At 44.1% G+C, this 27,051-nt stretch overlaps 1 protein-coding gene and 1 long non-coding RNA gene across 2 annotated transcripts in view; one reads left to right on the top strand and one right to left on the bottom strand.

Annotated features, from left to right (window-relative positions):
• Positions 1-201: 201 nt before the first annotated feature.
• On the bottom strand, positions 202-3,204 carry LOC120758007 (cytochrome b-c1 complex subunit Rieske, mitochondrial). The gene is made up of 2 exons (XM_040075779.2): positions 2,974-3,204; positions 202-989 (listed from the first exon to the last, which is right to left on the bottom strand). Exons 1-2 carry the CDS (start codon positions 3,182-3,184, stop codon positions 379-381), a joined length of 822 nt encoding a protein of 273 aa, XP_039931713.1. The 5' UTR covers positions 3,185-3,204; the 3' UTR covers positions 202-378.
• Positions 3,205-24,987: 21,783 nt separating this feature from the next.
• Positions 24,988-27,051, top strand: part of LOC120758025 (uncharacterized) — an 81,306-nt gene continuing 79,242 nt past the window's right edge. Inside the window, exon 1 of the long non-coding RNA XR_005702750.1 lies at positions 24,988-25,049. This is a non-coding gene — a long non-coding RNA (uncharacterized LOC120758025). The remainder of the gene's footprint in view (positions 25,050-27,051) is intronic.

A 27,051-nucleotide genomic window follows, 5' to 3' on the forward strand; every position in this document is an offset into this window, starting at 1 on the left:
TTTCTTCTCCTGCTCTGCATGCAATGAAGTACCAACACTGTGCTGTATTTGCAGGACCAATGCTGGCTAAAAGACCTTTGTGGCTTTGTAGCTCAATGTCTACCTTGAATCAGCAGCCCTTCAAGAGGGCTCTGTGTTCTGGGTCTGCTGTACCATCTCCTTGGCTGGACACGCTAGAAATCTGTACGCAAAGAAAGACACTTTATTGTAAGTCAGGAACAAGTGCTCACTCCAAGTTTTTATTGAAATTGAACACAGTATTCAAGCATAGTTCTGGCTGAGAATCTAGATAGCTAATTTCTGATTTTACAGCATGCCTCAGTTAACCCTTCTGCTGTACATTCCCAGGAACATGGAGGTGAGCAGGCACCTTGTGTCTCAGCCGACCACCACCGTGTCATCCCCAATAAACTGGTAAGCTGGGACCTCGAGGTTTAAGGGAGCGGGGCCTTTCCTGATTCTGCCAGAGGCGTCATAGTGGGAGCCGTGGCAGGGGCAGTAGTACCCGCCAAAATCCCCGGAGTTGGCGATGGGGACGCAGCCCAGGTGAGTGCACACACCCACTAGGATCACCCACTCGGGCTTCTTCACTCTGTCTAAGTCGTGCTGCGGATCCCTCAGCTGAGACAGGTCAACTTCAGCCTCCTGACTAATTTCCGCCTGGGTTCTGTGACGCACGAAAAGGGGCTTCCCTCTCCACTTGAAAGCCACGTTCTTGCCTTCTGGAATGTCAGACAGCTTGATCTCGATCTTTGACAAGGCCAGCACATCAGCAGAGGCACTCAGGCTGGAAATAAACTGGGTGACAACATTCTTGGCCACATAGGCAGTTGCTACGCCTGTCGCTGCAGTCATCAGGTAGGAGAACCCTTTCCTGGAATCGCTGCTGCCTTGGGAAGATGTCGTGGCATCCTGCACATCCTCGCGGCGATAGGCAGAGAAGTCGGGCACCGTGACATCGTTATGGACACAGCGCACGCTGGCAGGGGCTGCACGGAAAAGGACAGCAGATGACACCGCTTGCAGGTAACACGTGCTGCCGTGCATTTGAAATGGTACTTTTTTAGCGGCATTTTTGGAATAGCGGGTAAAAGTTATGCCAAAGTCTGGGTAGGATTCCGTTAATTAAGCGTTTCAATTTTAAGTTGTATGAAAATGGTTTTCAGAGGGAATTTTTGGTAGGTTAGGGGAACCAGTTTCACAGATCACCTCTTATTCTTTGAAAAAGAAACCTGATCAGGGTGCAGAAAATCTGTGAGAAGTTCTGGGCTTCTGGGAGAAAAAGTGAACCTTTTTTCAGATAACTTCAAGAAAAACTCCTGTAAGATACCACGACTAGCTCAGAAAACACAGACCTGTTTTCCATTCAAACGTTTCCTCATAAAGGGCTGCTAAGAAGAAATCTGATGTAGTGAGGTTTACACATCTGCAGTGTAATATTTTTGGGCTATTTTTTGTCTGAAGTAATTTCTACACCTATAATAATACTGTGTGGTTAAACATTTTTAAAATTAAAAGTATCGGGCATCCTCTTTCATAATATATTAATAATAAATAATGATTTTAAACCTTCAGTCCCCAGGCTCACTTTTTAGAAGATTTAGGGATAAAGTTAACAACTATCCAATTTCAAGTGGGATTGCTCCATCAAACCTGTGTGCTCAAGTAACAGGATATGAAGGGAAACAAAAAGGCCTCCTATGAGTTTCTCCTGCAAAAGCTGCTTCCCTCACTGAAAATCTCTAAGCCAAAGAAAAGAACATGGCAAGGACAGAACATGTTACTTGCTGAAGTACAACCTGTTGCTTGAAGACTATTATTTAGTCTTTATATTTTATGCCAGTTGGCACAAAGTTAACAGATGTCTCAAAGTGTACTTTAAGCTCTCAGGGGTTCATATCAAGTATAATGAGGATAATAATTACATTTATTTACAAGTATCTCAGCACTGAGAAGGTAATTGCTATAGATTTTAACTGCAAAGAAATTAAACTGAAAATTGAAATTCTCAGATAGTGCTCCATACTGTGTTATTTCAGTATCAAGAATTACAGCATTTGGTAACAAGTAATATGACTAACTTCTAAAAAATTTGCTATATTCAGTGAAAAGCACGTTTGATGTTAATTAAAACACAGAGCACAGCTAAATTTCAGTTATGTCAGTTACAGGTTTGCAGAACTTTCACCTGAACAAACTCTTTACAGCTGAGGGTCAGGTGAAGTACACAGCTCCAATTGCTACAGAGCATCTTCTGCACGGCACTGCTCCCCCACAATTAAATGTGTGCTCCCTGCACCGGGTGAAGCAGAACGTTCCACGGGGACAGCTGCAGAGCTGGGCAGCAGCTCTCCGGGAACTGCAAGCCCGTGTGGCAGGGAGAGCCACAGCCCTGGGGCCAGAGGTCGGGCTCAGAACACCTCGGGTCACTCCCTGGTGATGCCTTCCCGACCTGGGGGCACCGAAGGGTGAAACACACGGTGTATTCTCACTGAACCCCTCTGCTCTTGTGCCCGCAGTTAAAAACTTTCCCGAATGACAGAACTTAGCTGCGTTTTCTCAGCAGTAAAATAAAAGTCACGGGAGCTATCTTCCTCAGCGGGGATACCCAGAACGGCCTGGACACAGTGCTGTGCTCTGGGCTGACCCTGCTCGGGCAGATGACCCACTGCGGTCCCTCCAGCCCGCCTCATTCTGTGAGTCATTCATCAAAGGAAGCTGGCATTCAAGTGCCCTTGAACAAGCTCTGTAGTTGTAAAGGCGTGCCAATTGCAAGGGTGACAACAGAATCAAACATTTAAAACCCCCAAACGGCCCAAATCCCCGCCCGCTCTCCCTCCCGGCTCTGCTCCCCCGCCCGCCGGGCCGGACCCGTCTCTCCCCGCCGGGCCGGGCGGTGCCCGGAGCGCTGGCAGGGCCCTCGCTGAGGGCCCCGGCTGTCCCCGCCCGCCCCGCCGCTCCCCCGGCCCGCACCGTTCAGGCTGGCGCTGGCGACGAGCCCCCCGCGGGCGGCGCGGCCGCTCAGGGACTCCCGGCAGAGCAGAGGCCGCTTCACGTCCAGCGGCACCTTGCGGTCCCGGTGCGCGGCGGCCGGGGCGAGCGGGCGGAGCGGGCCGGGCACAGCGTGCGCGGCGGCGGACACGAAGGGCGCGAAGGGCCCGGCGCGGGCGGCCACGGACAGCATGGCGGCGTCCCCGCGGCGACCTTCCCCGCCGGCGCGCGCACACACGTCACGGGCTCGGGCCCGCGCGGCGGTGACGTCACGCTCCGGCGCGCGGGGGTGACGCAGGCGCGGGGGGTCGGGTGCCCTGAGGGGAGCGTGCACGATGGACGGCTTAGGGACTGCGGTTCCTTTGGCTTGCCTTTTCCCCTTTTTTTTTTTTTTTTTTTTTTTTTTTTTTTTTTTTTTTTTTTTTTTTTTTTTTTGTCTTTCTCCCTTCTCCTTCCCTTTCCTTTGGGCCTGCTCTCGTTCTCTCTTGGTGCCGTTCTTCCCCGAGGTGTTCCCGTGTAACCCTTCGGGCGGGCAGTCCGTGTGCTGTGCTCCCGTACCAGGGTCCCTGCCGTGATCCCCGCTAGCGAGTTTAAATCAGGGCGGGACATTTCGGGGAAGGGTTCGTGAAGTGCTCCTGTGCCTCTCCTGCAGGACACGGATGCTTTTAAACACAGCAACGTGACCCCAAAACGCCTTGGAGGGCTTAACATGGTTTTTCCTTGGTATTCCTAGCATGCGATTTTGAGCTGTATCATCATGCTTGGAAGAGAATTTTGTCGCTTCTAGGATACTACGTGCCCTTTATTATTCTGTTTCTTGTGCAGTGAATGATTTTTGTCCCTTTTTGGTTCTTTTTTCCTCAGCTTACTCTTTTTTTTTAATTATTATTTTTTTGTCTGGACCAGTTTCCAGTTGGGAAAAAACTGATTTTTTTCCGCTTGTCATAATAAATCGGTTGAGAGATAGATTTTGCTTAAAGTTTGCGAATGCGAAGCATGTTTGACAACAACCAAATCCACTCTAGGAGCTGTTCTGGGTGTGGGGGTTAATTGCAAGGCTAAGGGGACAGTAACTATATCACATAAATATATCACATAGACGCGTCATTCTGCACTAAAGGAGATAACTACTTTTCCACTAATAACTAGAGCAAATAAATATCTGTTGAGATTTTTGGTGGTTTTAGTTTCAGTTGGTTTTTTTTTCCCTCTTAAAATTTATTTTACTTTATAATAGCATTCTTCTGCTTGATTTGTTACAACTTCCAATGGTAAGATTTAGATTGGTGCAGATGAATACACTGGTGGATGCATACTTGCTCCAGTTCAAGGTTCTGAAAATTTCCCAAAATGCAGGATAAACTTGACAGCGATACGTTTGAAGACATTTGAGCTGAACCTAGAAATCTGGATCCTAGATCTGGATTTCTAGAACCTAGAAATCCTCTGGAAATCTAACAATTTCCCAGCCCAGTCCATTCATGCAAGGCTGTAAAGCTTTAGTGGTTCATACTGGCTGTATGAAGAGCTACTATTTTGAAATCCAGCTCTTGCTAATGATATTGCTACTAAATTATTTTATGATTGTGCATTAACCTCCCCCCCATCTTTGTGGAATGGTAGTTTAAGGACCGGCCTTATTAAGATTTATTTAAGGGGTTGACTTTTTCATTTTCTTTTTAACTGTTAACTGTACTGAAATATGGTAGCTGTAATTAAGCGGGATGGATCATTCCAGTCCTGGTACTATTGATCTATGATTTATTTCTTTCCCAGCACGTTTGTGACATCTAAGCCTGAGTAGATAATGATTTACCCAACTCAGTTCACTGTACTCTTGGTAACTGTAGTCCCTGGTGATGCAGTAATTAAAGGACACCATAATAATACTCTGGAGCAAAGGTGATTTGTAGAAACTGTGGGAGCTATCACTCAATAGATGGGTGGGAATAAACAGTACTCAGGTAGAGGGGGTAGAAAACTGGGAAGGCCATTTTAGCAGCACAAGTTTTATAACAATAATTTAGGAGGAAAAGAAACATGATATTTTCCATTACCTGACAGATAATAAAATTATGATCATAGGCTCATAGAGTGTGCTGAATTGGAAGGAACCCATGAGGATCATTGAGTCCAACTCCTGGCCCTGCACAGGACACCCTGAGAGTCCCACCATGTGCCTGAAGGGATTTTCCAAACACTTCTTGAACTCAGCCAGGCTTGGAGCTGTGCCCACTGCCCTGAGGAGCCTGTTCCAGTGCCCAGCCACACTTTGGGTTGCCCACCTTTTCCTGCTCTCCAGTCTAAACCTCTCCTGACTCAGCTCCCAGCCGTTTCCCCAAGTCCTGCCACTGGTCACGAGAGCAAAAAGATCTGGTCCTGCTTTTCTGCTTCTCTTGTGAGACCACAACGAGGTTGCATGAAAGATCTGATCCCAAGTGAACAAGTGCTAGTAGAGCTAAAGGAGGTATTTTGTGGTTCACCACGAAAGTGAGAATTTGGGCTAATATTTATAAAAGGGTTTGTTAGCAGGTGTGGGTTGTTTGTTTGTGGGGGTTTTTAATTGTTGTTTTCTTTTTTGAGGGTTTTCGGCAATGATGCAAGTTTTGAATTTGCTAACCCAGCTCAGCTGTTTGGCAGATTTGACCTCATCCCAAACAATACATTATTCTGACTTGTGGGGGGCTGTTCTCAGAGATATTTGGGAAAATGTACTCGCTACTTGTGGAGCTTTCTGACAAAATCAGGGACTGTGATGGAACAGTAGCTATAGGACAAGGAGAAACGGATATAAATTGAAAGAGGAGAAATTTAGCTGAGATACCAGGAAGAAATTCCCTACTGCGAGAGTGCTGAGACACCAAAACTGGTTCAGGGAGGCTGTGCATGCCTCAAGCCTTGAAATGTCCAAGGCCGGGTTGGAAGGAGCTTGGAGCAACCTGGTCTAATGGGAGGTGTCCCTGACCGTGACAGGGGAGGATGGGACGAGATGACCTTTAAGATGCCATCTTGTTCTTTAACGCTCATTCTATGATTATTTGGGAAAGAGCAGCTGAAAAATTTAAAAAATTTTTTAAAAACTTAAGTCTGGATTCAAATTCCAGTGCAGTTAGAACATAAATAAACATTAAAATATTACAGCAAAATGAACCACATTCTGTTATCAGAATTTTAAAAAGAATAATTTTAATTTTAAAATGACTCGGCAAATTCTGGTGTGTAGGTGTTTCTTTGAGAACTGTTGTTCAGCTTGCATTACTGAGCATCAATACTGAGCATTTTCCAGCCAAACATGAAAGTAAAATGCTAGCATGGCATTGTGTAAACCATCCAGACAGACCTCTGTGATTGTTTTTGTGTATTCATACAAGCATTAGCTTCATGTAAATTTATACTGCTTAATGTTCTTGTCCTCCGAATGTTAAAAGTTCATTTGCATCAATACAAGAGCTATAAGTTGTCAGGGCTGCAGCATGACAAAGTAGATGAAAAGTATTGTAATTTTTTTGGGGTATGTGCAGTGCCTTTCTCCATGTAGAATTCATTCTCCTCTTTGTTTTCCTTAGAGATAAAATGCAGAACTTGCAGGGCTTTTTGCTAAAATGTCGGTCACCCCAGGCAATTTGACCTCACCAGAAAGTTATCTTTTTTGAGATCTTTGCCATCATGCATCATTTTTATGTCCTGAAAACTCAGTAACTCAGTGCTGCTAAACGTGAGACTTCAGGTTTACTTCTTGGATTTGAATTGTTGATTTTTTTTTTTTTTTTTTTTTTTTTTTTTTTTTTTTTTTTTTTTTTTTTTTTTGTCTCCCTGAATAAGCTTGTTCAGAAATAAAACCCAAGGAAACAAACAAACCACCAAACTTCACCATGCTGCACTAACAACGCTCACTGTTCATCTACTGTTTAGATAAGTGCACCCTACTCTGAGAGCAGCTCCAAATGTCTGCAGTGGTTCCTTTGCAGAATTAATGTCCATTACAATGATTTTGGTCTCGTGGCCTGGCACTGGGGAAGCTGTCATATAAATTTGAAGATTGATTTGTGTATGCAGTAGAGTTTGTTTGAGGTTAAAATTATGGAGACCCTTTAATAGTTAGATTTTCTTTGAAGTTGGTCTGTGACTTTGAAAAGTCACAGGCTGTGATCTAAAGGAGTGTATATGAAATGCACGGAATGAAAATGGACAGTAAAAATGAGGAAAAACAAAAAAGTAGGAATATTTGATTGGTTAAATGTTTCTCTCCCGGAACTCCAAATTAGTTGAAATGATGACAACTCAGTGCTGCAGTCTAATCTATATTCAGGTCTTTTTCAGTCAAGGAAGAACTAAATTCAAGCGTCATGAGGGAAGAAGAGATCTGCTTGCAGCTTTTTACTACTCTTTCTGTCAAGGCAGGAGTAATCAGCAGGTGTTCACAGCCTCAGCAGCGATCTGATTCTAGATCTCTTACAGCCCTACTCGATCAGGCCAAGATAAATTGCCTGGAGCAGAAGGGCATGGAATATCTGTTTCTGACAGACGTGCACTCCACATTTTGTGTATAAAATACTCAAATAAGAGATAAATATAAAGAAAGCGTATTTCTCCACTCTGCTAAAAACAAAACAAACAAACAAAAACCACCAAAAAAACCAACAACAACAACAAAAAATCATCAAAGCATGTGAAGTATTCCATTGGGCAGAAAGAGTGGGATTTTCTGAGTCAGTTGTAGAGAGGGGAAAAAAGAAATTGAAAGAAATTAAATTAAAAGACTAAACCTAAGATCTAAGATTACATCAAAGATTTACATAATTTTGAGATGAACAAAAAGAGTCATATATATGTGAAATTGATGAGATCTCACACAAATCAGAAATGGCACCAAAAGGTGTCTGACCAAGCAGAAGCCAAAGGCTAGATGAGAACTGCCTGGGGCAGCATCAAAGGCTGCTCAGCAAGGCAGCAGCTAAAGGCTAAATGAAGTTGCCTGGAGCATCATCAAAATGTCAGTTTGAGGGAGAATATTTTCTCCCTTCCTCTTGTTTACTCTCTTCACATTTCATGAAAAATCCCTGACATTTCTTGAAGGACGCATGTTTGACTCACATCTGGTATCCACTATTATATGTTATTTGCTTTTTATGATACCTGAAGTTAGAAACAAAACTTTTCAACTTCATTACCATCTTTGGCTAAAATCTGAAAGGCTGAACAAAGGAGAATCCTGGCTTCTTTTACTTTGTTTTGCTTACATATTTCTTCCAATTAAGGCATTTGAAGAACTCCATCTTTTGTCTGGTGCCCAGCTGACAATGTTTGTGGGGGTGGGAACAAGAAATTCTCCCCAGATCTGCACATAGGAAGGGATTAGGAGTACTGCCATTTCCCAGGCTGCTGAGTGTCACCTTTGGCTGGTGAAACCCCAGGTGTTGTTTAAAGCTTTAGCTGTAACAACTGTAAAGCTTTACCTGCTCTAGCAACTCACTCTTCTGAGATTGATAGCAAATCTCACAGCCGCACAGTTAAGTACAAAGCTTACAGAAATAGAGTATTTGTAATGTTTCAGAGCACTATAAATTATTGGTTTGTCAGAATAACCGTCTTCCTAGGACCACAAAGCAGAAGCAGGAAAGGGAATAGAAGCGCCTGATCTAAGCTTGCTGCTTGATGCAGGGCCAAAAAATCTCCCCTGCTCCTGTGTTTGTAGATATGCCACTATGGAAGCTCAGTCAAGTGGCAGAATAAGGAGGGCAACATTTAAAAAGTGACAAAGGAAATGGCTTTGTCTCAATTTTATTGTGTATAGTACAGATCTTGATCATCGTTATGCTGTCCTGCAAGCTTTTCCCTGATGCAAGGTTGCTGAACCTTGGCTTCAAACCAGCTTTAAACCAGCATAAAGCAGATAATGGCAAAGGAAGGGCTTTTCTGTAAATGCTTGGAGCTGTTGGCAACACAGAGCCACACCAGTAAGAGCTAATGCAATGAAAGTGTCCCCATGTCATAACTTTCTCCCTTTCCTCCCCCTTACAATCGCTGTGCAGAGGCTTTGCCCGTAGCCTTTTCTCCTCTGGCTGCTGCAGGTGAGTTGCAGGAGCTGATTCTCCAATAAACGCTAACGAATTGCAGCGTGTGTCCCTGCCTGGCTCTGAGCTGGGCTGCTGCAGCTCTGTGCTGCTGGAGGGACAGCAGCAGTTCAGAACCAGCAAACACCGTGCCGAGAACAAAAAGCTGGGCCTGCTCTCACGCTGCAGCTTGAGCTCTGCGTGTGATAAGGGGGTAACCTGGGCCTGAACTGACCTAATTGCCCACTGTCATCACCTAAATTATCACAGGGCTATTTTTTAAGCTCCTGCTTCAACAGTAGCTTGTGGAAATTTGCCTATAATGCAAAAGATTTTTTTTTTATTATCTGCCTTTTTTTTTTTTTTTTTTTTTTTTAATGTGATGCCTTTATTTTCTCTCTTTTATCTATAGAAAGAATAAATAAATGCCTTGTCTTCTCTTTTTGTGCTTAGTTATGAGAACAATTAGGCTACTGAGGCTGGTCCTAATGGCTCCCAGTGGAATTACTCCAAGATTTCATATTTTCATACTTTTAGTGACCCTTGGTGCAAGAAGTGGGCATGTACTAAGGAAATCTGCTGAGGCAAACTTACAAAACATTCTTTACTGAGGGAAAAATCAGAATGTATTATGGAAATAATTAGAAAACTTTTTTTAAAGTTAGGATGAAACTTAGTATTATGAAATACAAGAATATTTAAAGATAGGAGAAGAAAGAAGATCTAGATGTGTGCTGGGTGATCAAAGTATAATGGTGCACAGTGTGTGGTAAATAGGTAGTGGGATACTGGGATTTTCAATATGACATTTTCAGCAGAAACAGGAAATAGTAATTTTATTATGCAAAGCCCCTGCCCACGTAAGTAGAAAGTTCTTCCTGAGTCACTGAATGTGTAAATGTTTTTCTCAGTTTGGCAAATTTACTTTTCCAAACAGTTCAGTGAGTGTGTCTCTGTGGGTCAATCTCAGAGATGTCAGATGATAATCTTGGTTGTTGCAAATTGCTGTGGAATGCTTGTTCAGTTAAATAAACAACCAATCTGAACTGAGCCGTGCAATCGAGAGCAAATACACCGATTTCAGTTATTGAAACACATATCCCTGTGTGTTTAGCAAAGGAAGTCGATGTGAATAAAAATGCAGATTATGCTTCAAAGCTTATTCAGAGGAAATGGCTAATTGCAGAGGGTTTTTACTTTTCTTGAGCCAGGGATATAGATTAGTTTAATGATGTTGATGTGGGATTATCTGAGATGAAAGGTGCAAAAAAGGGTGATTTTTGCAGTTCTTATGTAAATGCATGTATATAATTTTGTCTCCTGTTACCTCATTGCTGTCAGTGGTAACTCCGTGTATCTTATTAAGCTATTCATTATTGTAATTAAAAAAAAAAATTGTATTAGCTAGAATAAGGAGGCCTCGTACTGCCTTTCCATTCATATCGGTCTTTTTTTTTTTTTTCTATGCTGCTACAGGCTCTTCATGTTTCTTTCTTTTTTTCACTTTAGTTATTGCAGTTATGCTGAACAGTGGCAAAGTGTGTCATGGCATTGTGGTGAAGATGCATTGTGTGAAGAGAAGGAATTTGAATTTTTCACTTGTTTACTGTAGTCTGAAAAGACAAAAGAAAATACATTATAAAAGGGTCTCGTTTCCACAGTGTCCTTCTCGAATTCTGTGTCATGTTTAAAAGAAATATATTGCTGCCTGTCCTTAAAATTAAGAGCATAAAGAAGTGCTAGAGGACCAGGTGAATATTGGCAGGCACTTTGCAGCCCAGAATGGAAGCAATGTCAGCTCAGAGCTCTCAGTTCCACTAATCCCAGACAGATTGGTTCCTTTGCCATCATTAGCTTAAGTGGGGCACATATAAAATCTTTACAAAAATAACACAACCTTCTTTACTTTCAAGAATGACATAAAAAGAATGCCATGAATGTAGTGTAGCAGGGTGAGCAATAAGTTATTTATTATCTAAATTTAAAATACATAAAACGTCAGAGCTCAGAAGTTGTCTTCTGTTCTGTCTCAGCTCACTTAATCTGTTGCCAGACACAGCAAAGGTGTTGGGTACAGGAAAAAACTCGGGCTTCTAAATTATTGCTTTGTATTTTCAGAATTTGACTCTAGGGACACTATAAAGCAGAGAAGCTTTTAAAAGCAGCAACAGGGTGATTCTGTTTGGTTCTTTAACACAACCACATAAGCTTCCCTTAAATATCTTCCTTGGGTTTGTCTGTGCAGGAAAATTGACCTCAGTGCCATACAGGAATGCATCCCCAAAGTAAGGTACAGCTCCCAGTGGTCACTTAGAGTGGATTTGTCAGCCACACTGGGGACAGTTCTGACACTCAATGTGCTGCTGCAGGTTGACTTCTGTCCACAAGATCAGGTCTGTGAGATAAGAACTCTGTGATAAAAGAGCAAATCAGTTCAGCTCACAGTGCAGACTCATTTGATAATAAAAGCCACTTTAGCCTGGAGTAATGAATAAATTAGTTATTTAAAAAACAAGACTGCTGGCACAAAGTCAGCATTGGTTCATAAAGCAATGAAGGCCCATGAGTGACATTTTCTAAGGAAGGGACTTGCCTGTTACATGACAAACAGTTAATGGAGGCAGAAAATGAGTCTGAGCACAACAGAAGATATGCTGAGAAACTGGAATAAAACCATGGATCCTGTAGAATGTGCTGACTAAGAAAATACAAAAACTGCCTATGGCACCAAAGTGGCTGAAAGGAAAATAAAGCAATATATTTTGATAATGCTGTTTAAATCAGTAAAATGAGCCTGATTCCGTAACAGCCTTGTCCTTGGTTCAAAGAAACAACCCCCCACTACTTAATTTTTAAAAGTGTAGTAAAGCAGGAAGTAATAGGCAAGAACCTCCAGATCTTCGAAATCCAGGGATGTGATCTGAAGCAGATCTTGGGGAAACAGAAGTGATGAGAATGCATTTGTGCTCAGCAGCATATCCCAGGATTATAAGTGGCTGCATTTCTTGTTTTGATGCTGTTCTTCAAAGTGAAAGATGATTATTGAGAAAAGTTTCGGTGTGGTTTGTGGGCTCTTTTCTTGGGTGTCTGACACAAGGCATTTTTTATTTGGTACACTAACTTTTATTTATTTGTAGAAACAGATGAACTGTCTCTATATGGAATTTATTCTCTGGCAGAAACCTCAGCACAGTGTAGTAGTTACACTATCATGTCCAAATTTACTTTCCCAAACAGAGAATGAATAGACAAAAATAATGTTAGTTGGAGTTCAAAGCTATTTTTGTACTTTATATATACTGGATCACTGATTCACATTTTCAAGGCAGTTCTGGACTGGCTGTTTTTCAGTACACTGCTTCACAGCAGAACAGGTTATAAATCATTTTATGGATGTTTATGGGCTCTCCCCTGTGCTCCATGTAATAAATATGCAGGACTGAGAAGCAGAGATATTTTCCAAGAGATTTTACATGTGCTTTTTTCATATTTGTTAAATTAAAGGGCAGGAAATTAAAAAGGGTGAATTGACTTGCAATTTTGTTGGTGATCAATTTATTTGCTGGATTTAGGAACCTGTGCTTCTATGAATATATTAATTTATCAAGTCTGAGGGGAAGGACAGCTGAACTGGGATTAACTGAAGTTCAATATTTTGGAGAGCGGGTTGTGGTCTCTGTTTTCATGTTCATCTTTGTGTAACCTTGGAGATTGTTCTTTCTCTTTTATGTTTACTTCTCTTTTTTCCTTCTTCCTATTTTTTAAAAAACTTTAAGTGGGATTTTTGTTTTGTGTGTTGAAATACAAACAGAGAACCCTAATAGGAGGATTTAGATCTATCTCCATGTCCCTGTGCTTTAATTTCCTAGGAGAGCTTCTGCTGGAAGAGTATGACCTGGTATAAACTCATTCTACAGAGCACTTGAGGCTTTAAGATGCTTCTTAGTTTGCTGGTGGGGTTTTTTCACTTTTGGTTAATGCTGATTAACAATTGATCTCTCTTATCTGCCTTGACTTCCCTTTCCAGGAGGAAAAAAGTGACTTGACATATTACTTTTTAAAAAAGCTTAAATTAATGAACACAGTAAATGTAGGCATACCGGTAAACAGCATCCTGACCTAAAGAAGCAATTAAAAAAAAAAAAAAAATCATCCATTTCTAAGAAAGATAAAAATAATACTCGATAAGAGTTGTTTCCGCAGCTTGAAAGCAAGAATAAATTTCTTAAAGCAAAATTAATATTATAAGCACTTATTTTTGTGGGTGGAAAAAGAGCCTGAAAATACTTAATATACAAAAAAAAACAAGAGCAAAGGCTGAAATAGCATAATCCTTTCATCTTCAAAATATGGAAATGGGAAGGAATAGAGGAGGGAAATAGATCTTTAAATATTGAAATTCATTATCTTAAAGGATTGCTCTGAACAGCACATCGGCAGTGGTAGCGCTGGCAGGAAAATCTGCCTGTGGGAGCGTGGAATGAAAATGGCCCAGCTGAGCTGTGGAAATCACTTTTCCGTATCAAGTGCCCGTCAGCTTTGCACAGAAGCCCATGGACAGGGTGTGGCTGTCCTTTGCCCTCCAGGACGGGGGCAGACAGATCCTGACTCTCACGACTGAGCTGCAATCTGCATTCCCTTCCTGTTGCAGGTGCTGGGTGACCACACTGCACGATTTTAGGGCCAGAGCCAGCCCTCAGTGAAATCTGCTTTTTACTTTAGTAGCAAGTGAATTGGGCCAGCCATAGTTACTTATGATCCCTGTCAAAAATGTATCTGTCTCAGTTACTAGTGATGTCCTTTCGGGCTGTAAAATAATTTGGGGCAGTCGTGGAGCCTATAAATAGCAGATTGCATTGCCATGGCAATTCATTTTTATCCCAAAAAAACCGGTGTCAGCCTCAGAGCCACAGCCAGCTTGGAAATGAAGTGGCACCTGAGCTGGTCAGGAGGAAAGGAACAGGCTCTTTGTCAGAAGCACTAAAGGATGGAGTTCAAGGCAGTAGGTCAAGGATGAAATCCTGGCACTGTTGAGTTCAATGAGCTGAGTGTTGACTTAATTGGAGGCAGAATTTCACTCAAGATTTCCCTGAATAAGGGAAATTCTTTGAGCGGTTGACATGTGTCCACCCTCTTGCCATCTTTCCCTCATTCTTCTCCCTCCTCTTGGCGTTTCAATATTAGAAATTGTTGGATAATTTATCAGTTCTTTTTGAAGCATGAGAAAACCTGGCAGAGGGTCCAAAGTTGAAAGTAACTCATCCTACAACAATTTGAGATCCATGCTAATTATTAATTTTGTGTGGAGGAGATTTTCCCTTCAAATGGCTCCTCAGAGAGCCATCTCCCCGTGGGACTTCACGGGCAGGGCAAGGCTCCCTCGAGCCCCGAGGGCAAACAGCAGCGAGCTCAGGTTGGCCAGGGCAATCCAGTGACTCCAGCGGTTGTGTGGGAGCTTCACCTCTTTGTTTAATTGCAAGATCCCCTCTAAAAATGTCACAGAACCTGAGGTGAGCCTGTACTCGATACAAAGGCCCCATCCCTTGTGAGGGAATTCTGACAAGTAGCAGAGAACAATATGTGACCTTAGAGAATTATTTTCATTTTCCAGTTCCCCCAGGATTTGCTTGAAGGGCTGAAGAATTACAGGTTGAAGTTTAGTCGGAGATAACTGTCAGTTGCATTGTCTCAATATTCATATTGAAGATTTTAAGTGGCTCACAAAATGCTTTTTACATTTTTAAATTACTTCATGAGTGTGGATCAATCAGCAAAATATAGCAGTAATGAGTTCCTTTTAATAGCAAAGAGCTTGCTAATTACCATGCTGATTATATGAACCAAGTTTTTAGCCAACAAAAAAGCTCCTGCAGGCAGTGTCCTTCCACCTGCTGAGGGGCTGGCAATTCTCATTAAAAAATAAGAGGAAATAATTATTCTTTTTAGGCTGTTTCAAATCTTCGGAAAAGAAAGCGTGCTCGCTCGCTTTCTATGCGTGACGTCACCTGAAATTAGTGGATGCTTTCACGAGTATTTGAAAGGGAAGATTTAAAAATAGCTGCCCACAAGCCCCATCCTTTCCCAGTTCAAAAGGAGGCATTCCAGGGCTGCGGTTTCATCTGTGCCTGCCTGTGAGCAGGTGTCCCTTTGGCCAGGAGGTGGTTTTGGTTTCTCCCAGCTCCTGTTGGGCAGCTGAGGGATGAATTTTGGGCATGGGGGCTCTGGGGAGCTCAGCCTGGCAGCCACAGCCTTCCCCACGTGCTCAGAAGGTGACTTCTCTTGGAGGCAGCATCAGCTGGGCTGAAATCAAACTCAAAATGAGCTTTTGAAAGGTGCTCCGGGTTCTCAGCTTTTGCAAAGCCAGGGGATGGGCTGTTGGTTGTGGAATTAGGCTGGAGTTTGAGAAACCCATGGGCTCGAGGGCAGCTTGGGCAATTTACTTTGTCTCCGTGTCTCATCTGAAATGTTCCTTGTTAATACATGGAAAATCCTGAGGTGCTTAGTGGCTGGGGCTAAACAAGGTAATCAGGTAGGCTTTGGGCAGAAAGGAACAAAGGAAAGCAAGTTTGAAAGCTTTTTTGTTATTATTTGTTGTCCCGTGTTCTAAAATTCCTTATTTTTCAAAGGAAAAATTAATTCTAGCAGATGCTTAAACTCATTTTACTTTAGATAATTTGGAAGAAGAAAGAGGGAACTGTGAAATATCCCTTGGGACTCCTGCCTGACCTAGGCCTAGGAATCCATGCATTCATGGCACTAATGCAGCCCGGTTACTTCCTGAAATAATTCCTTCCTCTTGGATTTATGGCTACCACAGATGAGATTGTTAATGCTATGCAAACAGTAGTTGTCAAAAGGTTATTTTCCACAATTTATTTATCTTTCTAAGGAACTTCTAGCACAGCAAACGTTAACTTTGAATCCAGATGGGGTTTTTTGGTTGTGGTTTAGATGGAAAAGGTTTGTAACACATAGTTCAGATTCTGTAAGCAAGGATGTTGGAGTGGTGCTGAGCACTTAGCAGTAACAGCTGGCACAAATCCTAATCTCATCTAGGGAAATCACAGGTGACAATGTTACTGAACATTCACCATCTCATTTTAAATGTGGGGGTGTGCTCAGCCTTGCTTCTGGAGGATAATTGTATCAGAAACTGAAATCCTTACTCATGCTCCAAGCACGATGTGTACGATTCTTGCTCCTTAAAACACCATATTGATAACATAACCTTGGGTGGGAAACAACACAGGTTGCTTTTTCCACAGATTTTCTTTTCTTCTGTTGGTAAAGAAAGAAATTCACTTTTAGCCCCTAGAAAACCAGTATTTTTGCCAGTGGTATAATTCTTTGAAACATAAATGAGGGTCCTCATTTTGCCTTACCTTTCTCTGTAGGAAAATTACCCTATTCTATTGGATTATTACCTTTTTCGATTGGATTGCTGAAAAAAAATCTTAAATTTTAAAAAGAAAAAAATATGAAGATATGGATATTTCATTTTAGTGACACAAAATTGTTTATTTGAATGTCAGTCACTGAATATTACTGTTTTTGCACAGAGAAGAACATTTAAGACCTGTGTTATCGTACATTTTATTTAATTTATTTTGCCTGTAGGTACTAATTTAATTCATTTTCATTGATTTGAGGAATGCATTTGAGCTGAAATAGTATGCTTAAAGGCATCAGCAAGTGATATAATAGGACTGTACCTGTAGTTCAGAAGGAAAAGATAAAAAGAAAAGAAACTGCCATTCCTAAGGAGAATTAAAAGGGAGGAGAAGAAAGCCCTTTTTAATAATAGTTCATTTTCTTCAATTTTAATACAAAGTGATAAAAGGAAATAAATTCATGTTCCAAGCCTCAGACAAACTGTAAGGTCATTTATGAGGATGTTATCTTCAAGGGTGAGGAAAAGTTTGTCAGAAGCTGTTAGTGCTGAAAGTATGGAAAGCAGATTAAAACATCACAAAGCAAAATCAGATTGTCAAGATGACAGAATAAACCTGTACATCTATTTTCCAATTTTCATCTCCACATGAAAACACAGCATGATCATGAGTTTCAATGAAAAGAAACAGAATATACTGGTCAGCAGCCTGGTAGGAGGGGAATCATTGCTTTAGAAAGCAGGTATTTGGTTTGATAAAACAGAAACATATCCCTAAATTAGTGCTCATGTTCGTTGTAGCAAGAACTGGTTCTTGAACAATGTCCAATATTTCCTCAGGAAAGCCTCTTTTCCAAATACCTGTGTCTGCAGCGGGAATTAGAGGAGAGTTTCAAGGAAGGCTGTGGTGCTGTTTCTGCTGGGGAAGTTCAGTGAAAATCGGGGCCGAGGGAGCAGCTCTGGAAGGGAGAGGGCTCCACAAACAAACTGTCCCTTTACTGGGTGCCCTTAAGAGCAGGGAAGGGGAGAAGGGACAGGCGTGTGTATTGCTGTGCCTGTGGAGAAAGGGCTGAGCACGTGTATCCATGTGCCCCTGGAGAAAGGGCTGAGCACGTGTATCCATGTGCCTCTGGAGAAAGGGCTGAGCACGTGTATCGCTGTGCCCCTGGAGAAAGGGCTGAGCACGTGTATCGCTGTGCCCCTGGAGAAAGGGCTGAGCACGTGTATCGCTGTGCCTCTGGAGAAAGGGCTGAGCACGTGTATCGCTGTGCCCCTGGAGAAAGGGCTGAGCACGTGTATCCATGTGCCCCTGGAGAAAGGGCTGAGCACGTGTATCGCTGTGCCTGTGGAGAAAGGGCTGAGCACGTGTATCTGTGTGCCTGTGGAGAAAGGGCTGAGCACGTGTATCGCTGTGCCCCTGGAGAAAGGGCTGAGCACGTGTATCCATGTGCCTCTGGAGAAAGGGCTGAGCACGTGTATCGCTGTGCCTGTGGAGAAAGGGCTGAGCACGTGTATCCGTGTGCTCCTGGAGAAAGGGCTGAGCACGTGTATCCATGTGCCTCTGGAGAAAGGGCTGAGCACGTGTATCGCTGTGCCCCTGGAGAAAGGGCTGAGCACGTGTATCGCTGTGCCCCTGGAGAAAGGGCTGAGCACGTGTATCCGTGTGCCCCTGGAGAAAGGGCTGAGCACGTGTATCGCTGTGCCTCTGGAGAAAGGGCTGAGCACGTGTATCGCTGTGCCCCTGGAGAAAGGGCTGAGCACGTGTATCCATGTGCCTCTGGAGAAAGGGCTGAGCACGTGTATCGCTGTGCCTGTGGAGAAAGGGCTGAGCACGTGTATCCGTGTGCTCCTGGAGAAAGGGCTGAGCACGTGTATCCATGTGCCTCTGGAGAAAGGGCTGAGCACGTGTATCGCTGTGCCCCTGGAGAAAGGGCTGAGCACGTGTATCGCTGTGCCCCTGGAGAAAGGGCTGAGCACGTGTATCCGTGTGCCCCTGGAGAAAGGGCTGAGCACGTGTATCGCTGTGCCTCTGGAGAAAGGGCTGAGCACGTGTATCGCTGTGCCTGTGGAGAAAGGGCTGAGCACGTGTATCTGTGTGCCTGTGGAGAAAGGGCTGAGCACGTGTATCGCTGTGCCTGTGGAGAAAGGGCTGAGCACGTGTATCCGTGTGCCTCTGGAGAAAGGGCTGAGCACGTGTATCCATGTGCCTCTGGAGAAAGGGCTGAGCACGTGTATCCGTGTGCCCCTGGAGAAAGGGCTGAGCACGTGTATCCATGTGCCTGTGGAGAAAGGGCTGAGCACGTGTATCGCTGTGCCTGTGGAGAAAGGGCTGAGCACGTGTATCCATGTGCCTGTGGAGAAAGGGCTGAGCACGTGTATCCATGTGCCTCTGGAGAAAGGGCTGAGCACGTGTATCGCTGTGCCTCTGGAGAAAGGGCTGAGCACGTGTATCGCTGTGCCTGTGGAGAAAGGGCTGAGCACGTGTATCCGTGTGCCCCTGGAGAAAGGGCTGAGCACGTGTATCCATGTGCCCCTGGAGAAAGGGCTGAGCACGTGTATCCATGTGCCTGTGGAGAAAGGGCTGAGCACGTGTATCCGTGTGCCTCTGGAGAAAGGGCTGAGCACGTGTATCGCTGTGCCCCTGGAGAAAGGGCTGAGCACGTGTATCCGTGTGCCTCTGGAGAAAGGGCTGAGCACGTGTATCGCTGTGCCTCTGGAGAAAGGGCTGAGCACGTGTATCGCTGTGCCTCTGGAGAAAGGGCTGAGCACGTGTATCCGTGTGCCCCTGGAGAAAGGGCTGAGCACGTGTATCCGTGTGCCCCTGGAGAAAGGGCTGAGCACGTGTATCCGTGTGCTCCTGGAGAAGGGGCTGAGCACGTGTATCGCTGTGCCCCTGGAGAAAGGGCTGAGCACGTGTATCCATGTGCCTCTGGAGAAAGGGCTGAGCACGTGTATCCGTGTGCCCCTGGAGAAAGGGCTGAGCACGTGTATCGCTGTGCCCCTGGAGAAAGGGCTGAGCACGTGTATCCGTGTGCCTGTGGAGAAAGGGCTGAGCACGTGTATCTGTGTGCCTGTGGAGAAAGGGCTGAGCACGTGTATCCGTGTGCCTGTGGAGAAAGGGCTGAGCACGTGTATCTGTGTGCCTGTGGAGAAAGGGCTGAGCACGTGTATCCGTGTGCCTGTGGAGAAAGGGCTGAGCACGTGTATCCGTGTGCCTCTGGAGAAAGGGCTGAGCACGTGTATCCCTGTGCTCCTGGAGAAAGGGCTGAGCACGTGTATCCCTGTGCCCCTGGAGAAAGGGCTGAGCACGTGTATCCATGTGCCCCTGGAGAAAGGGCTGAGCACGTGTATCCCTGTGCCCCTGGAGAAAGGGCTGAGCACGTGTATCCGTGTGCTCCTGGAGAAGGGGCTGAGCACGTGTATCCATGTGCCTGTGGAGAAAGGGCTGAGCACGTGTATCGCTGTGCCTGTGGAGAAAGGGCTGAGCACGTGTATCCATGTGCCTGTGGAGAAAGGGCTGAGCACGTGTATCCATGTGCCTCTGGAGAAAGGGCTGAGCACGTGTATCGCTGTGCCTCTGGAGAAAGGGCTGAGCACGTGTATCGCTGTGCCTGTGGAGAAAGGGCTGAGCACGTGTATCCGTGTGCCCCTGGAGAAAGGGCTGAGCACGTGTATCCATGTGCCCCTGGAGAAAGGGCTGAGCACGTGTATCCATGTGCCTGTGGAGAAAGGGCTGAGCACGTGTATCCGTGTGCCTCTGGAGAAAGGGCTGAGCACGTGTATCGCTGTGCCCCTGGAGAAAGGGCTGAGCACGTGTATCCGTGTGCCTCTGGAGAAAGGGCTGAGCACGTGTATCGCTGTGCCTCTGGAGAAAGGGCTGAGCACGTGTATCGCTGTGCCTCTGGAGAAAGGGCTGAGCACGTGTATCCGTGTGCCCCTGGAGAAAGGGCTGAGCACGTGTATCCGTGTGCCCCTGGAGAAAGGGCTGAGCACGTGTATCCGTGTGCTCCTGGAGAAGGGGCTGAGCACGTGTATCGCTGTGCCCCTGGAGAAAGGGCTGAGCACGTGTATCCATGTGCCTCTGGAGAAAGGGCTGAGCACGTGTATCCGTGTGCCCCTGGAGAAAGGGCTGAGCACGTGTATCGCTGTGCCCCTGGAGAAAGGGCTGAGCACGTGTATCCGTGTGCCTGTGGAGAAAGGGCTGAGCACGTGTATCTGTGTGCCTGTGGAGAAAGGGCTGAGCACGTGTATCCGTGTGCCTGTGGAGAAAGGGCTGAGCACGTGTATCTGTGTGCCTGTGGAGAAAGGGCTGAGCACGTGTATCCGTGTGCCTGTGGAGAAAGGGCTGAGCACGTGTATCCGTGTGCCTCTGGAGAAAGGGCTGAGCACGTGTATCCCTGTGCTCCTGGAGAAAGGGCTGAGCACGTGTATCCCTGTGCCCCTGGAGAAAGGGCTGAGCACGTGTATCCATGTGCCCCTGGAGAAAGGGCTGAGCACGTGTATCCGTGTGCCTGTGGAGAAAGGGCTGAGCACGTGTATCCATGTGCCCCTGGAGAAAGGGCTGAGCACGTGTATCTGTGTGCCTGTGGAGAAAGGGCTGAGCACGTGTATCGCTGTGCCCCTGGAGAAAGGGCTGAGCACGTGTATCGCTGTGCCCCTGGAGAAAGGGCTGAGCACGTGTATTGCTGTGCCTCTGGAGAAAGGGCTGAGCACGTGTATCGCTGTGCCTGTGGAGAAAGGGCTGAGCACGTGTATCGCTGTGCCTGTGGAGAAAGGGCTGAGCACGTGTATCCGTGTGCCTCTGGAGAAAGGGCTGAGCACGTGTATCGCTGTGCCCCTGGAGAAAGGGCTGAGCACGTGTATCGCTGTGCCCCTGGAGAAAGGGCTGAGCACGTGTATCGCTGTGCCTGTGGAGAAAGGGCTGAGCACGTGTATCCGTGTGCCTCTGGAGAAAGGGCTGAGCACGTGTATCCATGTGCCCCTGGAGAAAGGGCTGAGCACGTGTATCCATGTGCCTGTGGAGAAAGGGCTGAGCACGTGTATCCGTGTGCCTCTGGAGAAAGGGCTGAGCACGTGTATCGCTGTGCCTGTGGAGAAAGGGCTGAGCACGTGTATCGCTGTGCCCCTGGAGAAAGGGCTGAGCACGTGTATCCCTGTGCCCCTGGAGAAAGGGCTGAGCACGTGTATCCGTGTGCCCCTGGAGAAAGGGCTGAGCACGTGTATCCGTGTGCCCCTGGAGAAAGGGCTGAGCACGTGTATCCCTGTGCCTCTGGAGAAAGGGCTGAGCACGTGTATCGCTGTGCCTCTGGAGAAAGGGCTGAGCTAGGGAGGGACTGAAGGGGAGATGGGAACAGGAGCTGCACTCAGTGTGGGTTGTGAGCTGCTGGGTGTGCATTTGTGGGTGTGGGTGTGTGTGTGTTTGTGTGTCAGCATGGCTGTTGGAAGGGATGAGTGTGACAGGTTTGGAGACACAACACCTTCCTGGAGGAACTGGAAGGGGGAATCCCTCAACAGCATTGTTCCAAGTGCCAGTAGGAACAGAATGGCATTGCCACTGGAGCAACTTCTGTCAAATGGTTCACCCAATGGGGGATGGAACCTTCAGCTCTGTGGGAATTTTATCCCTCTGGTTAAGGGCAGTTTGGCTATTTCAGATGTATTATAAGAAAGCAGGATGATTTTTCTACTGTTGCTCTCTTGTTTCTTGTACTGACTGTAGGTATCTATTGGCTGTACCTCATTTCACTGTGCAGTTGGAAGAAAATTACATTCTTTACCTCAAACGAAAAGGAGAGTTCTTAGGCATCAGCGTGCTTTGCCAAATATTGCCGTGAGCTGTGTGAGTCTGCTGATGCCTGTTGTGTAAGCTCAGCCGAAAAGCATGAAGTTTAGAAGCATCTTAAAATTAAAAAAAATTTAAAAAGTGTATTTTCACCAAAAAATAATAAATTCTTGTACTTTGTAGGACAAATTAGCACTACTTTTTCTTTTCTGGGTAGCTATGCATCTTCTGCTTGGCTTTGGGAATACACTCCTCAGCAGATTTGTCCAAAACCATGGCATGATTCTTTAGTTATACAATAATGTAAATCCATTCAAAAAGTTGTCGTTGATCAAAGTATGGTTGATTTTTACCTACCTGCTGCAAGTCCATCTGATTTCCTTTTTTAACCTCATCAGCTGTTTTCTGATTTCGTTGAGGAAAGAAAGGAGAGGTGTAGAATTTGAGAGATAAGAATCTTAATGGGTGTATATCATAGTTGAAATGTATTTGAATTATTGGTCTTTTTCCTTTTGTCACTAGAAGTGGTTAATACCAAATTCTCTAGAGGCATATGATTAATACTGTTTTCATTTTCACTCCTGTGAGAGAGAAGTATTTTTCTCTACAGTTTTCCTTCTTTTTATTTCCAAAATTGTCTGCTTTGAATGAACCTCTAACAGAAAAACCTGTTTAAAACATCAATTCTCCATTCATGCATTGTCTCTACTACATATACTCAGCCTCATTAGGGTTTCATTTGTTTATTTTTAAAATTTGCAGTAATCTTTTGAAATAGTTTCCCCTTTTTTCTGGATGAAATGTGTGGTAAAACATCACCTACACCTTCCCTCTTTCTCCAAATGTCCTATTTTGTTCTTTTTGTTTGGTTTCGGGTTTTTGTTGTTGTTGAGGGGTTTGTTTCATTTGTTTGAGATTGGTTTTTGGGTTTTTGTGATAATTGGCCTGTGTCAGCTACCCCATAATTTCAAAATATTTGTGTTAAAGGGTTTATTTTACACTTCTTTCCTCTCTGTGGTGAGGTTATGTGAGGTTGCTCCACAATCTCCTGAACTGATTCCCTCCTTCCTTTGGGAAGAGGGTTGGTTTCTCCTTGAGAAAGGATAGAGCACTGCTGACAAAATACACAGCTCTGAGGTTCTCTGGAATTCTCTCCCCTGTTGCCTTGGTCAAAGAGAATCTAAAAACCGGTCTAGGTCATCTCTTGGATTTTCTTGTGATATATTTTGGTGTATTATGTTTCTGTGTGCGGAAAAAAAAAAGAAATTTAATTTGGATTTTATGAGTTGTGAGTTTTGATTGAGCTTTCAATGGCTGTGGGGGTGTATTTATTGATCTCCAAGTGAATAATAAAACGTGATCATTTTCTATCCACTGTGTGCTCAATGCATCGCTTTTCTCCTTTCGTGAGTGAAGGAATTTTTTAGCAGAATATTTGGAAGGAATTGACGCCGTAGTTTTTCCCACCTTGAAAAGCATGGAGATAAATTTATTGAGATGAAATTTCCTCTTGTGCTCTTGCTGGGACCTTTGCAGTTTGCTCTGTGATCAGCTCCGTGTCGGTTTTATGGGCAGCGCTGGGCACAAAGCCGCTGTGCTGGGGGCTGCAGGAGCTCCTGGGGTGCACTGGAAGACTCCAGGGAATCAGAGAAGCTCCAGTAATTCTGTATTTCTCTTTCAGAACATTCTTTATGTGTTTGTCACAAGGAACACCCTTTACAGAATGGTGGAACTTTGTATAGCTTATGAAATACCCCAGGTTTTTGTTATGCTTTGTAATAACTTGCTGTTTATTTCCTTCTGGTACCACAAACGTTTGCAGGGACTTTGGCAGGTAATAACAGATTTAAATAGTCAACATCAAATACAAAAGGTTTATGAATACTAAGGAAAGCATCTTGACAAAAGGTGAGCAGTCTTTGCAAGGGTGAGATAGTCTGCATGTTTCGATGTCTCTTTTAGTAGAATCGCATCTTTACTTTCAATTTCATCTTTAATGTAACATTAAATGTAACATTGTTCTGTAAATATTGTTGCTACTGACAAGAACATCAATTCATGTTATTCATAAAGAGACTTTCAGTATCTGAGCAATGAATAGCAAGCAGCAGGGACAATTGTTTGCATTTTTATTTCGTAATACACATCCTTTTGCTAAAAAAGGGAAGCAGAGTCAATTTTACACTTATCAAACACATACTGCTTTTGGGAAAAGAGTTGATTTTTAGCAAAAAGTATTCAAGTGAAGGGAGGTAAATTTATTGAAGTATATTTATTTCCTTTACATATTACAAGCTGTTTGCCAAATAAACGTGATTGGGGAACTGAGGTATTTTTGCAAGAGGTATAAAATTAGTGGCTGCGACAGGCTCATTTTGACAGGCGCTGCATTGAGCAGTTTATGCTCACAGTAACTGGTGTGTGAGCTGTGGATGGGGACACTTCTGTGCACAAAAACCCAGCTGGGGTCAATTGCCCTGAGTAAGGCAGTAGTGAGCGTGGTGATGTGGCAGGACCCAGGGCTGACTGACTGCTACTCAGTGTAGTCCTCCCTGGGAGTAAATAACAATTCCAGTAACACCTGGGGTTTGGTGGGGTGGTGTTGACTCTGTTAAAGAGCTGCAAGTCCCACAGGATGGGGTTGGGGTGGGTAGAAATCAGCAGAATACATCATCTTGAGGTGTGCTCAGGGGCTGTGGGAGGAGCCCTGTGGAAGAAGGTGCAGAGTATAAATGTGTATTTCCCTTTTCCAAACCCGCTGTCACTCTGCCACTGTGTTTGCCCAGGTCCAAGCAGAGCTGCATCTCTGAGATGGGAAGCGCTTTCCTAAAAGGTCAGTGCATAAATGCCAGGGAAAAGCTATTAAAATCCTCCGAGTGTGTAGTGAGCTTGTGATCTCAGGCCTGCAAGAGAAGTTACTGAATACTTCCCACTTTCTAATCATTGCCAATTTCAGGTGCTTGGCACGTCTGAGGATTTAAGCTAAAATCAGGAAAAAAATTGAGTCATTCTGACAGTGCAACTTGACAAATTGCCAAGGGTGTCTAAGCTAGAGTCACAGCTGCCTTAAACAGCTTAGTGTACTGTTATCTTCTGTTTTTTCAGCTGCAGAAATTGCTTTGCCATGTAAAGCAGAGACCACCAAATCCAGAAATCTTTATGAGTTGTGTGTATATGCCAAGAGGCGCTGGGAGGGGAGCAATGAGCCATGAAAAATGGTCTGCTCCTGCCTTGGTAGCTCTGATATATGCAGAAAAACATTTTGTTTCTGGTCTTTTTAAAATTATTATTATTATTCTGTTTTTATTTTTAAGCTCTGTTCCTTTTCTAATGCCCAGAAATGCCTTCCCTTAAAGGCATAAAATTTGAATAAATTTTTGCATTTGTGTGCACAGTCATGCATGTAATTTTCATGCATAAAGTGGAAGGAAAAAGAGAGGCTCTGTTACAAAATTCAGTTTCATCTGGTCCATGTTATGTGATGAGTAACAGTGGTCCTGACAATGCTGCATAAATATTCTGTGGCATGACTGCAGCAGTGACACTGTGGATCTGCTGTTACCTATTGTTATTTTTATAGACTGGTAGGTTCAAAGGGACGGGAGCAGGTCTCTCCTTTATGAAATGCCCTCTACCAGCCAATGTTATTTTTCTGATATGTGTGTAAATCCATAATAATTATTTTACTCAGCTGCCCTTTAAATAACAAAAAATACTCAGCCATGGATTTTACCATTTACAACAGCTGTCAGAATGGGTTTCCTACATGTTTGGTGCGTGCATCAGGACAAATTTATCAGTTTCCGTAATGATACTTGGGTTTGCTCTGCTTATCAGAGGGGAGGCCAAGTGTGATTAGATCTACTCATTAGGTCTCCACAATAAAAATGATATTCCAGCACCTTCACTACAATGTGCTTTTCACTGTATCTTTTGTGAAGTTCACTCTGAGTGATGAACAGCACAGAGAAGGAAAAACAAGAACCTGCTTCCTGGAAACAAGCATTCCTGAAACGTAAGGATATTAATTTGAGATGTTACAGATTGGAGGGGATAAGCTATATTAACTTAGAGCTTTCCTTTTTATTTTCTATTCACCTGTGTTGTAAAAATAACTTTTTTTCCCCAGCATTTTGGATATATAGGGGTAGAATACCCTGTTCAAAGTAAGTTCAGAAAAATTCTGCTTAATGATATTTGATGAATCCTCAGGGCACTTTGAGAGTTGCCATCAGGAGGACATACAGTTGATCATTTTTATTAGGGGTTTGCATCACTGACAAAATATGTTGTTCTCCCTCTCTTATTTTTGTGTGAGTATATGAGGTTGCTGGTCATGGGCAGTTTTAAGTCCTTCTAAATATGCATTTCCTTTAATTCATTAAGAGACTTTCATGTTCCAACATATCCATTACAATGACAAACTGACACTGTAAAATTAAAAAGCCTGCAATTACTCACTTGGTTTGTATTTTAATCAAAGCTATTGTAATGTGGCTCTAGGGAGCCATAACTGGCCAAACAAAGGGGTTAGGATTTATATGGGACTTCTGTATACAGAATATCTAAGTGGAAGGAGCTAGTGAAGAGCAAGAATGTTGGATTTCTTCCATGCAGGAAGGATAGCTACAAGTGCAGTTTGACCAGAGCATAAAACAAGGATCAGAGCGGTCCAAACCAACACAGCTTCTCCTTTGTTTTGGCTTTTGGGCATTGAGACCATCTGACAAAGCCATGGTGGGCCCAGACATTACTTTTGTGAATCACTTAAGTTATGAAGACCTTAAGGAAGCAAAGAAATACAGAGAATGGTTTCTGCATGCTCTGTGGCTGCT

The sequence above is a fragment of the Hirundo rustica genome, chromosome 11 (assembly GCF_015227805.2).
Source record: "Hirundo rustica isolate bHirRus1 chromosome 11, bHirRus1.pri.v3, whole genome shotgun sequence".
In the NCBI taxonomy this organism is placed as follows: Eukaryota; Metazoa; Chordata; class Aves; order Passeriformes; family Hirundinidae; genus Hirundo; species Hirundo rustica.

What these genes read in the sequence shown, in the direction of transcription:
- LOC120758007 (XM_040075779.2), bottom strand. Translation starts at nt 3,184, where the DNA reads ATGCTGTCCGTGGCCGCCCGCGCCGGGCCCTTCGCGCCCTTCGTGTCC. An exon ending in CGCCAGCGCCAGCCTGAACG is followed by an intron (nt 990 to 2,973) that starts GTGCGGGCCGGG and finishes TTTTCCGTGCAG; the next exon opens with CCCCTGCCAGCGTGCGCTGT.